The 12,016-nt window shown below is 44.0% G+C and overlaps 1 protein-coding gene across 2 annotated transcripts in view; it reads right to left on the reverse strand.

Moving 5' to 3' along the window:
- Positions 1-12,016, reverse strand: part of NINL (ninein like) — a 172,109-nt gene that overhangs the window by 132,049 nt on the left and 28,044 nt on the right. For both annotated transcript variants that reach the window (XM_088477366.1, XM_088477369.1), the window contains exon 2: positions 6,041-6,231. In XM_088477366.1, the coding sequence (XP_088333492.1) occupies positions 6,041-6,231 (191 nt within the window). The remainder of the gene's footprint in view (positions 1-6,040; positions 6,232-12,016) is intronic.

A 12,016-nucleotide genomic window follows, 5' to 3' on the forward strand; every position in this document is an offset into this window, starting at 1 on the left:
AAGGCCCCAGAGGCTGCAACACCACTAAGCACGGGGGAATCACACCATGAAGACCAAGGAGCTCTCCAAACAAGTCAGGGACAAAGTTGTTGATAAGTACAATGCTGGGTTATAAAAAAATATCAAAATCTTTGATGATCCCCCGGAGCACCATTAAATCCATCATCATCAAATGGAAAGAACATGGTACCACAACAAACCTCCCAAGAGAGGGCCGCCCACCAAAACTCACAGACTGGGCATGGAGGGCGTTAATCAGAGAGGCAGCACAGAGACCAAAAGGTAACCCTGAAGGAGCTGCAGAGTTCCACAGCAGACTGGTGTATTTTTGCATGTGACCACAATAAGCCGTACACTCCATAGAGCTGGGCTTTATGGAAGAGTGGCCAGAAAAAAGCTAATACTTATGCTGGCCATACACGCTACAATTATCGGGGCGATCCGCCTGATATCGGCGGATCGCCCAGATAATTTTAGCGTGTGGGGGGGGCGACCGAGGGTTAAATATTGCTCGGTCGGGCATGCCGGATTATCCAGCATGCCCGTCCGATGCGATATTTCCCGGTAAACTGTCGGCCGCATAGGGCAGTGTATGCCCAGCCGCGGCCGACAGACAGACATTTCCTGTGTTCCTTCCTACGGAAGGAAAAGGGAAATGTCTCCTCTCCCGGGGGCGGAGCGCAGATGTCTGCCGAATACACTGTGAGAGAAATCTCAGTGTATGCCGGCGACATCTGCGGCTGGCAGCCGGCCAGATAAAATGTCTGTCGGTCTGACAGGCATTTTGTCTGGCCGTGTATGCCCAGCATAAGTGATAAAAATAAGAAGACACAATTTGAGTTTGCCAAAAGGCATGTGGACGACTCCCCAAATGTATGGAGGAAGGTGCTCTGGTCGGATGAGACTAAAATTGAACTTTTCAGCCACCAAGGAAAACGCTATGTCTGGCGCAAAGCCAACACATCCCATCACCCCAAGAATACCATCCCCACAGTGAAACATGGTGGTGGCAGCATCATGCTGTGAGGATGTTTTTCAGCAGCAGGGACTGGGAAACTGATTCGAGTCGAGGGAAAGATGGATGGTGCTAAATACAGGGATATTCTTGAGCAAAACCTGGTTCCGTCTGCCTGTGATTTGAGACTGGGATGGAGGTTCACCTTCCAGCAGGACAATGACCCGAAGCATACTGCTAAAGCAAAACTCGAGTGGTTTAAGGGGAAACATTTAAATGTGTTGGAATGGCCTAGTCAAAGCCCAGATCTCAATCCAATTGAGAATCTGTGGTCAGACTTGAAGATTGCTGTTCACAAGCGGAAACCATCCAACATGAAGGAGCTGGAGCAGTTTTGCCTTGAGGAATGGGCAAAAATCCCAGGGGCAAGATGTGGCAAGCTCATAGAGACTTATCCAAAGCGACTTGCAGCTGTAATTGCCGCAAAAGGTGGCTTGACAAAGTACTGACTTTAGGGGGTGAATAGTTATGCACGCTGAAGTTTTCTGTTATGTTGTCCTAAATGTTGTTTGATTCACAATATGAAAAAAAAAAAAAACAAACAAAAAAACAACTTCACAGTTGTAGGCATGATCTGTTAATTAAATGATGCACACCTTCAAACACTCCATTTAAATTCCAGGTTGTGAGGCAACAAAACATGAACATGTACTGTAAATATATGTATATATATATATATATATATTAAAATCTGATGTAGTTGAATTGCCGACCATCGGGAATGCCAGCTGACAAAATCCCGGCGGGTGGGGGGTGGTTAGGGTCAGGCTAAGGACAGGGGGGGTAGGGTTAGGCACCACTGGGGAGGGATTAGGTTTAGACACGGAGGGGGGAGGGTTAGGGTGCGAGGTAGGTAGGGTTAGGGTGTGAAGGAGGGAAGGTTAAGGTACTTGAGTGTCCCTTGTCTGGATTCTCAGCATCGGGATGACGCTGTCGGTGGCTCCTATCCCCAACCCTTATCTATCTATCTATACACAGTCGTGCCCTTATATTAAGACTGAATCTAACTGAATTCTCCCATAGAGAACACCCGAGGGGGGAGGGCATGGTGTTTAAGGGGATATACCTCAAAAGCTATAGGAGGTACAGAGCTGAAATTTGATACGGGCGGGTACAACTGTCGCTCGGTGCTGCATGCCAAATTTCAGGGCAAAAACATTAAAAATTAGGATTTGGGAGTAAGCTAAAGTTGCAACTGTCAGTTTTTTGTGACACTCAAAAAGGACCACTTTTCTGCTGTTCTCTATGGGGGATTTTTGGGTAGGCATAACTCAGGGTAGGGAGCAAATTTAGACTTGGGGTTTGTTTTATTAGGTAGCTATTGTCCAGGGTAGGTGCTTTTGGGGTTTAGGTAATTGAGAAAGTTACAGTTTTTAAACTATTACCTCACGAATCCGCCATTATAGAGATAGGAAGTTTCAACTTGTTGCGCAGCCTCAATAGGAGCCTCCAGAAGGTGTACTTCAAAAGTGTGGCTTCACTTGGGTACACCAAGATGGCTGGCCAGTGCAGGCGGTAGGTTCGGGGGAAGAAAGTGGCCGTTGGAAACAAAGTACTGGTTGTGCTAAATACAGTGGACAAACGACATACGGGTCTCCCTTATTAAGCACAACCAACACCAGGTTTTTCAGAACCAGTCCTGGTTGCCAAAATACAGGGGACAAATGACATAGGGGTCCCCCTGTATTCAGCACAACCAACAGTCGGCTCTGAGCCGGTCCTGGAAATACAGGTGGAAAAAAATGCGTAGGGTTCCCCTGTATTTACCAGAACCAGCACCGGACCCTTTCTAGTGGGGGGATAATGCCACAGCCAGGGGGGCCCTTTCACTAGGCCCCCCAGCGGAAGCATCACCCCCTGACCTGCTAGTCAGCCCAGGACGCTAGAAAGTGCTGATCCTGGTAGAAACAGGGGCCCTATGCATTTTTTTCCCCTGAATTTCTAGAATCAGGACTGGCTCAGAGCCCAATGCTGGTTGCGCTGAATACGGGGGACCCTACGTCATTTGGCCCCCGTATTTTGCCAACCAGGAATGGTTCTGAAAAGCCCGGTGGTGAAATGTGTATTCCAATGAGCACACAATTCTGTGAATTATCAGCTCCACCATTTTGTGAGTGACAGCAATCTCACTCTGCCCAGCTTTTTATCCCGTTATCCGGCCAAATATGCGGGATTGAGACATGTCTGATTGACATAATTAACCAGCCAATTACCAGGCTAGCACAAGGATAAAAGGTGAACAAGGGCTTCACAGCAACACCTTGATAAAGTCCTACCGGATGAAACGCGTTGGTGTTTAGACTACCCCTGACGTCACTATTCCAGTGAGCGCGAATTCCTCTCCATGAGAACGGCAGATTTCCACCAGGCAGAAGAGTGCAGAAAGACGCTGCTCCGGCGAGCCACTGATATTACAAGCGGCAGACGGAATTGTCATACAGCTGATTATACTGCAGCCACCTGGACACACCCAGCCCCCGCACGGAGAAGATCTTACACAGGGACAGGTAGGGTCAGTTTATCCCACTTACCCTGGTATCCAGCGCCCACGTCTTAATGGGGAAACCTTTTCAGGACACTTCATTTTTCACTGAAAGCGCTTAAACATTTATCTACGTTATATGTATTGAGTGTTATTGTGTGTATGTTTCACTATTGCTGGTATTACATTTAAGCACTATCCACTATACAAGCGCTTCTTTAGCATACATTAACCCTTACCTGGCCAGTGATCTGGCCATTTAAAAGAAAGCTGCTTATCACTGGGAGCGCATGATTCATTATTATATACTCTGTGAGTGCTGAATCTGCAGTTAACCACAGGGTGTGATGGCATACCATATCTGTATTGCGCAAGGAACACGCCCATTAAGGCGTCAGCCTTTCATTGCTCTTTTAAGTTTGATTGGCAGAAATTCTATAAGTTTTGTGAAATTTCAGATCGAAAGGTCTAAGAAGCCTTAATGGGACATGTGAAACCGTAAGGTTTTTTTGTCTATTGAATATTTATATAATATATAAATATATATATTTAGACTCATACATATAAAATCCAAAAACCATATATAGAAATATATAAATATATATATATAAAATATATAGAAATGTACACATGCAATATACAGTATATACAGATATGTCCTCACTCATCTTTGCTGCAGTCGTGGCAAATTTCCCCTCGTGGGGCAACTGGTCGCATGAGCCTCTGCTAGCAGCAGGCATTTTTTTGCCTCTGATATACAATTGTCACATGAAATTAATCAGTACAGTCTCCTAGTGCATTGTATCTTAGATGTATTTTCGGCACAAAAAGACGCCCAGCACTAGCAGAGCAGCATGGGACCTGACGGCTCACTCACACCAGGCATATCGCTCCTCTGGGGCAGGGACTAATGTGAATTGACAAATATCCTCTGTAAAGCGCAGCAGAATATGTGTGCGCTATAAAAATAACATTCTCAAATATACAATTTTTATTCTGGAAACAAAACTCTACATACATAAAAACAAAGTTTATGGAAAGCAGCTGGAATTGGCATCTGTGCTTTTGTATTCTCAGGAAAAGCCGCTATTTATAAAGAAAGTTTTGAAGTCCATATGTGATCAGAGAATACTAGCTATAAATATAGATTATCACTATCATACCAATCCCCATTTTACACAGATTGATACACTTGTTGATCTACTTATTAGTGTTTTCCAGAAATATTTCTAATTAAATTAATTGAATTAAGTCAACTTCATGAATCCCATTCATGAAATTGGTCATTTAACAGTCATTTTTCATGAAATTTACAGTAAGGGGCATATTCAATTACCCGCGAAAAGTTGGCCTGCTTTTTGCATGCCGTACTTCTCGCTGTCATCGCTGGTTTTACCTGCGGAAAAGTTTTGCGCGTGACCCTGCATATCGCCCTATTCAATTCCAAAGGACGCAAACACGGGAGCAGGCAAAACGCAAATAGGCGAAAAGTGTTGTCAGTTTTGGAGAAATCAGCCTGACACCCCCCAAAAGATGTATTAACATTGGGGATCACTATGGATACCCCCGAATAGACTTGCTGAAGGTATTTGGGGTACTTAAATGCTCTCAATAGCTGCTAAGTTGCATCTTTGCACAAGTGGTGAAGAATAGCATTTAGCTGGGTTTTTTTCCAGAAAATAACTAGTCCCAGCAAATTTGGGGTACATGAAAATGGGTGCAAGTATGGTTAAAATTCTCAAAAGTGAGGTTTTAAAAAACGTGAAAAATGCACCTTCAGCAAGCACCTGCAATTAAAAAAAACACTAACATACTTGTAAAAAAAAAAACAAAGTGTATTTCGCAACATTTTAAGTTTGTACCCCTACTTTGAACTTTTTTGCCCCCTTTTTCAAAGTCAGTTTTTGGGGTGTTGTTTAAATTTTAGTATTTTTTTTTATGCAGTCTACCTTTAGGGTGTTGTCCCAAGGGTGCAGGGTGGTTTCCGCGAGTTTGCACCCCAAAACCCCAATTCTGCACTTTTTTCCGCCGGGTTTCAGAGGCAAATCTTTTTTCGCCTATTCCAATGCATTGACTTTCCTCATTGGCGAAAAGTTTTTGCAATTGAATACAGAGAAAAGTTTCCGCCTGGCGAAATTATGCCACCGGCGAAAACTTTTCGTCGAAAACTGCTTATCACGGCTAATTGAATATGCCCCTAAACCGGCTAAATAGCTTTTTTTTAGAGAAAAAAAACCCATGAAGCCTTCTACAGGAAAAACACACTCCTTACGTTATTCTCACTAAGGGTTATATTTACTACAGTGTGGGTTTTTAGAAGTGGAGATGTTGCCCATAGCAACCAATCAGATTTTAGCTATTATCTTCTAGAAGGTGCTAGATAAAGAAGTGGAATCTGATTGGTTGCTATGGGCAACAACTCCACTTCTAAAAATCGCACTTTGATAAATATACCCCTTAAATGTTCCTTTTATTTCCCACATGGTTTAAAATTCACAAATATACATCTATTTACGCTATTTATAATAATAAAACCAACTCACCCTAGCAAAGAGCTCATTTCCAAGAAGGGTCTGCAGAAGTAGGGGGAGCTGTGCCTCTAGGTGGAGCTTGTGACAGAGGTCTGTCAGCTCGTCTTTGTCCAGGAACCCTGTGCCCGTGGTGTCACAGCTGTTGAAAACCTCTTGAAGTTGGGACACATATTTGTTCTCTTCCTGGTCCATCCCATAGCAACCTGTAGTGGCCAGATATTCAGAATAAGCAGATATACGAAAACATGGACTTAATGGCACAATGTCACCCGCCATCAATATCTATCAAAGTCTCTGTCAAGGTTGCCCACTAAATGATGGGTTGATCCATAGAAATGTTTCCAATTGACATAATTTGGGACATTAATGTGATCAACAATGCAACACTGCAATCACAAAATAATAACCACACTTGGCGAGGATCCTTCATGGCTTACAGTATGAGGACAGCACCAAATCTCCCATTTGTATACAAGGAACATATGTATGTTACATATCCATAACACATGCACAATGCATGTATAAGAGGAACAATATACTTTGACTTAGGAATCTGTATTCCCTGCCAGCATTTTTATATTGAAGTGGACAATTGCTGACTTGTGTAGGCTAGCATCTCTTATGAGGAGAACATTTCAGCGCCTGGGGGTATTTCTGCTTTGAAGGTGTCCTGATCAAAGTGTACAGAGGAAAATAGAAGATACAAGGATTAGATCATATGAAATCTAAAATTATGTTTAAAAATCAACCAAGGAAAATAAATGTAAGAGCAGATAGACACGCAATAAAGTAATCACACAATCATGGCCTATAAAGGACAGATTATAGAATATAGCAACATAAACTCTTCGCATCTAGAATAAACCAATTTTTTAGCCGATTAACAAATCCTGATTCAAAATATTTTCATTAACGGCTGGGGTAGCATTACTAGATACAGATGTTCCAGTTTGTCCGTTACACTTGCATGCAATAATAGCCTCACCTTCTATTATTATTTTTGTTATCTGCAGGCAGAAGACAACAATATATATTTTGTTTGTGCCTTACAAGGAAAATACAATATTTTTCAGTAATGTTTAGAAGCACAATAAGACTTTCCTCTGATCTCCAAACCTTCAAGCTTTCCCAGAAAACTCACTTCTTCAGACAGGCTTAACAAATTCCAAAACTACCCACATAGCCTACATAATCTACCCCTACTTACTTACATCCCCACTCTACAGTCCACACATAACTTGTCATACTTTCTCTTTCTTCACTTTCACATCCCGCTGACCGTAGGCCAACATTCCTGTGTGACTGGGTCATACAGTCCACTAAGAACCTCTGCGATCTGGCAGGACCAATATGCAATATGTAGCATTTCTCCTTGTGGCATCAGGTCAGGTAGTGGACATTCAGACTGTTGACACCAGAATGTCGACAAGTTCTTTGTCGTCAGTCGGAATGTCGACATGGGAACTATGTCGATAACAAGTATGTCGGCATTAAATTAGGTGGACATGGTTAAAACGTCAACATGTTCAGAATGTCTAACATGTCGACACCATAATGTCAACATATATTTTTTAAGTCGATTTTTAGGGTTTATGTTGAAATTCTAGTGTCGACACTCTGAATGTGTCAAAATTTTAACCATGTTGACATATTGGTTATCGACCTAATGTCCATGTCGACATTCTGACTGTCTACTAGTCATACCACAACCATCCTTGTGTATCCATGCCCGTTTCCCTAGCAGCAGGGCCCTCTTACCGCTATGTCTGTCTGTTATTACCCAGTCTGGTTTTATTATTATTGTGTTTACAATTGTAAAGCTCAACAGAATATGCCGATGCTATGCAAGTAACTTAATAAATAGTTAATATTTTTTATAAACTCAACACTAAATAGCAAAGATATAATTTTGTAACTAAACAAAATTCCCAGAATCACAATGTTCTATACCATTATGTATTTTTTTTTTTTTTTTTTTAGAGCTCCCACTACACAGGAATCCTTAAAAGATTTAGCAGCTGATAGTGAGTTAGACTCAGACATGGTTGTATCTCTCGCCGCAGTCGCGCCTGCGTTTTATGCGAACGCCGCAGACAATTTCCTACAAAACAGACACACTCACTTGCAGCATACTAGCTTACTTTTGAAAAAGAATTTCAGGGAGAGTGTGAATGCAGCACCTATGAGCGCGGCAGTAAAGTGGGCGTGTGCTGCTACATCTGAGAGGCGTGTCCTAAAACTGACTTGCATCCAAATGTAACCGAGCACAAAAGCAGTTAGTAAGATCTACTTGTTGATAACACACTGATACTTTTCAGAATATGCATGTAGCCATAGGGATCATTGTGCCTTATAATCAATGCAGGGAAATTATACTAATGATCCCATTTGAATGTATATAGATCTCTGGGTTTTTTTATAGAACAGCTTCATAATGGGGGTAATGTGCAATCAGGGAGATTGCTGGACTTCAGGGAAACGGGGAGATTACTACTATTAGAGGGAGTCTCCCTGACAATGAGGAAGAGTTGGCTAGTAGGACTGCGTTTTCAAACCGAGCATTTCCATCTCCAAGATGCTCCATCGGACACACCATTGGCACTTCCACCAGACCTATGGCAGGTGCCGTTTCTCCGTCTGGGTATGGCCTCATGTGTGAGCGTTCCAGCTTCTCTGGATGTAGCCACTATTAGAGACACACAGCTTAGCCACCCCCGTTACCTCCCAAGTACACCCACTAAAATCCACACACCCTGCGCCCAAATCTGTACTGCGTCTCTGAGCAGTAACAATCGGGATGCATGTGCAGACTTACAATAACGTCCGTTAGCGTGTGACATCACGGCTGCGTCCACCTATGAATCAGACCCTTAGTATGATCTCCGTGTTTTTCTATTCTAAGTTTGGGAATCGCTGGCTTAGACGGCAAAACCAAACTTTACAACATTAAGCAATGGGCTACTTAGGGTGGGTGTTCAAGGATGCCCTATGGCATTACATATGTAAGCATGGCGCATTATGGATATCAGGGTACTACGGTACCTACAGTAGTGCAGCGATAATCAAGTGGCAGATAATAAGTGGAGATTAGCTAGGGTAATTATTTATATAGTGCCTACATATTAAGCAGCACTTTACAGAGAATGTTAAGTGAATCAGATCCCACAGCTCTGTATACAGTCCTAACTCTGCTATTCAAAGATAAATGCTGCTTTTTCCATTCTCTGACCTAATATGTGTCAGACTGCAGACTTACATGCTGCTGTCCTGTCTGAGTTAGGAGGCAATGGGAATGTTTCCCTGTAATTCAGCTGCTATTTTAAGTGGCCCTTTACATCCTAAATACTGTGTCAGCACATTTTTCCATGCACAGTGCCCACATTTGATTTAACAAAGTAGCAGAAAACCACAACTCTAATATAATACCACATTCCATACAAAAAGTGGGTATTTGGGGAGGCTATAAGTAGGTCTGTTTCTCTGGCAGTGTATACACAAATTAAAACTTTCCAAGAAAAAAATCACTGTCTCAAATTTGTATTCAGATCTACAGGAGCATAAAAATACACAGACATGCTACTAAATACAGCTGGACTAAATAAACTGTAGAACAAGAATTTGCAATTTCTATTTCCTGCCCATTCCATTCATAATGACTTATTACATTTATCCTTGCCTACATTTAAATCCTACACTACAGCAGACCCCGGAAGGGATGTTGAAGTGGGAGGCGCTAAGGGAGTGTCACACAAGTCACATCATCGCAACCACACTGATTGCCGCTATTTGTGCTTTGGGCAGTGTGGAGAGGCCACAATGATTTGCTTTCCTGCAAAGTGCTTCATTGGGCCCCAAACTGTCCACTTCACTTGGGAAGTGGGCGCCGATCACAGAGGCTGGTTTACTATCCAATGACCCCCCTGAAATGTTCAGTAGAGTGGGCAAGTATGCCCTTGGTGCAGTGGCGTAAACCAGGGCAGGTCGACCGGGGCTCATGCCGGCGGCGCAGGGACGGCTCAGCCGGCCACGGTCCAGGTCCGGTAAAGTCAGTGTAGTGCAAACCGCAGTGATGGGTCTAGTTACTAAAGGGAGAAAACGTTAAAGGCAGAGAAAATTCCTGTACATACCGCTTCTCAATATGTACTAAAGGGATTTTCTCTGCCTGCAGCCTGCCAGCGCTAAGTGCAGGCTACAATATCACACTGCACCTGGGGCACTTAGCGCTGCTGTAAACACCTATGGCAGTACTAAGTGTCCCAGGTATTACTAAGAGATGTCACTGACTTCTCCAGCGCTGATACCGCCTCCTGTAGCTGCCTGTATCTGCTTCTCCTCACTGGAGAAGCAGGACTTGAGCTGTGTCAGGTTGGCCGTTTGTAAATAAAGTTTGTTGAAAAAAATAAATAAAAATCACTGATGCTGCCGGCAGCCGGACCCCAGAGATCATAGTTGCCAAGTCCGCTTATAACAAGCTGGATTGGGCTTCTTTTTCTTTCATGGTTGCTTGTTTTTGGGTTTGTTTTTTTTGTGTGCATTGCCGGGGCGCCCCTGGAGGTAAGTAAATGTGTGTGTGTTTTTACACCAGTAGTGACTGAGGGAGGGGGGAGGCTGTGTCTGGGGAATAGAGGGCAGTAGCCAGTGGACAGGGTGAAGTTGGAGAGGTAAAGTAGATGATGGAAATGAGGCAGGTACATGGGAGCGAGTTAAAATTACTGAGGCTGTTATAGTGAGGGGATAATAGAATTAGACAGGTGACAAGAATGAAGGAGGTAATAAAGAGGGGTGAGAAGAATGGGAAGTCAGGTAAAGGAAAGTTGGGTACACACTAGATGATATGTCACCCGATCCTGCTGATCGGGCCGACATATCGTCCACATCGGCCAGTGTGAACCCACTATGCATGACCCTGCGCACTCCCATGGGTCGTCCATCGGGGTCGTTCCGTCGGCCTGCATGTAGGGCCGATGGATCGACCCAGGTGCCGACACTGGCATAGTGGATGGAGCCAGTGCCCGACATATCGGGCGTTCGGTCACCGCATCGTGCCGTATGTATCGACCGCACAATATATATTGCGTGGTCGGGTGTCGCATCGCTGGATACACACATCAGCAAGTGTGTACCCAGCTGAAGACTGGCAAGGGAATGAGGTATGAAAAGAGGGAGGAGGTAATAATATGGAGACTGGTGTAGAGGGAGAAAAGCAATATAGGCAGATAAGGCTGTGCATACACTAAAATATTTAGGTTAGTGAAAGGGGGAATAAAGGAAGTTAGGCAGATAGAGAATGAGGACAAAGACACCCCCATAAATTGGGCTTTTTTATTGGGCTTTTTATGATCAATTTGGGCTTGTTTTGCACTTGGTCTTTACTTATTGGTTGCTTATTTTACATTTCAGAGTTGGCAACACTGCTGGAGATGGTGAGTCACACAGGGCTGCAGAGGAAGGGAGCCTCAGCTGTTACCGCCGAGGGGGTGACTTAATGTTCACCCTCCTCGGCAGGTCTATTTTTAGTAACTGCTGCGTTAGCCAGCTCTTGCTTCGCAGCGAAGCAGGAGTGGCATTAACGCAGAGTCTTAGTAAATAGACCTCAGAGTGGGGGTGCACTACACAGTAACACACACCGCCGCCGGTGCTGGGTAGTACACTCTTGCTACCTGGCAGTGGTGTGTGTTTCAGCAGCCAATGAGAGTCAGACAGACTCTCATTAACTGCTGTGCCCACTGCTGGAGTAGGGCTGGAGCTCACTCATGAGCTCCGACTTCTGGCTCCCGCAGTGGGTGATGGGAGAGACATCATGATGTCTCTCCCATAGTACCTAGAGAAAGGACGGAGGAGCGGGGATTCAGGGAAGTGGTTTGTGTGTGTATATGTTTGTTGTGTATTATATATGTAAGGGGCACTACTGGCTGGGGGCACTGAATAGCGGCACTGTATCACTACTGGGTACCTGCATAAGAGGGACCACTACTGGGGGCACTGCAT

The sequence above is a fragment of the Taudactylus pleione genome, unplaced genomic scaffold (assembly GCF_031769625.1).
Source record: "Taudactylus pleione unplaced genomic scaffold, aTauple2 ptg000201l, whole genome shotgun sequence".
Lineage (NCBI taxonomy): Eukaryota > Metazoa > Chordata > Amphibia > Anura > Myobatrachidae > Taudactylus > Taudactylus pleione.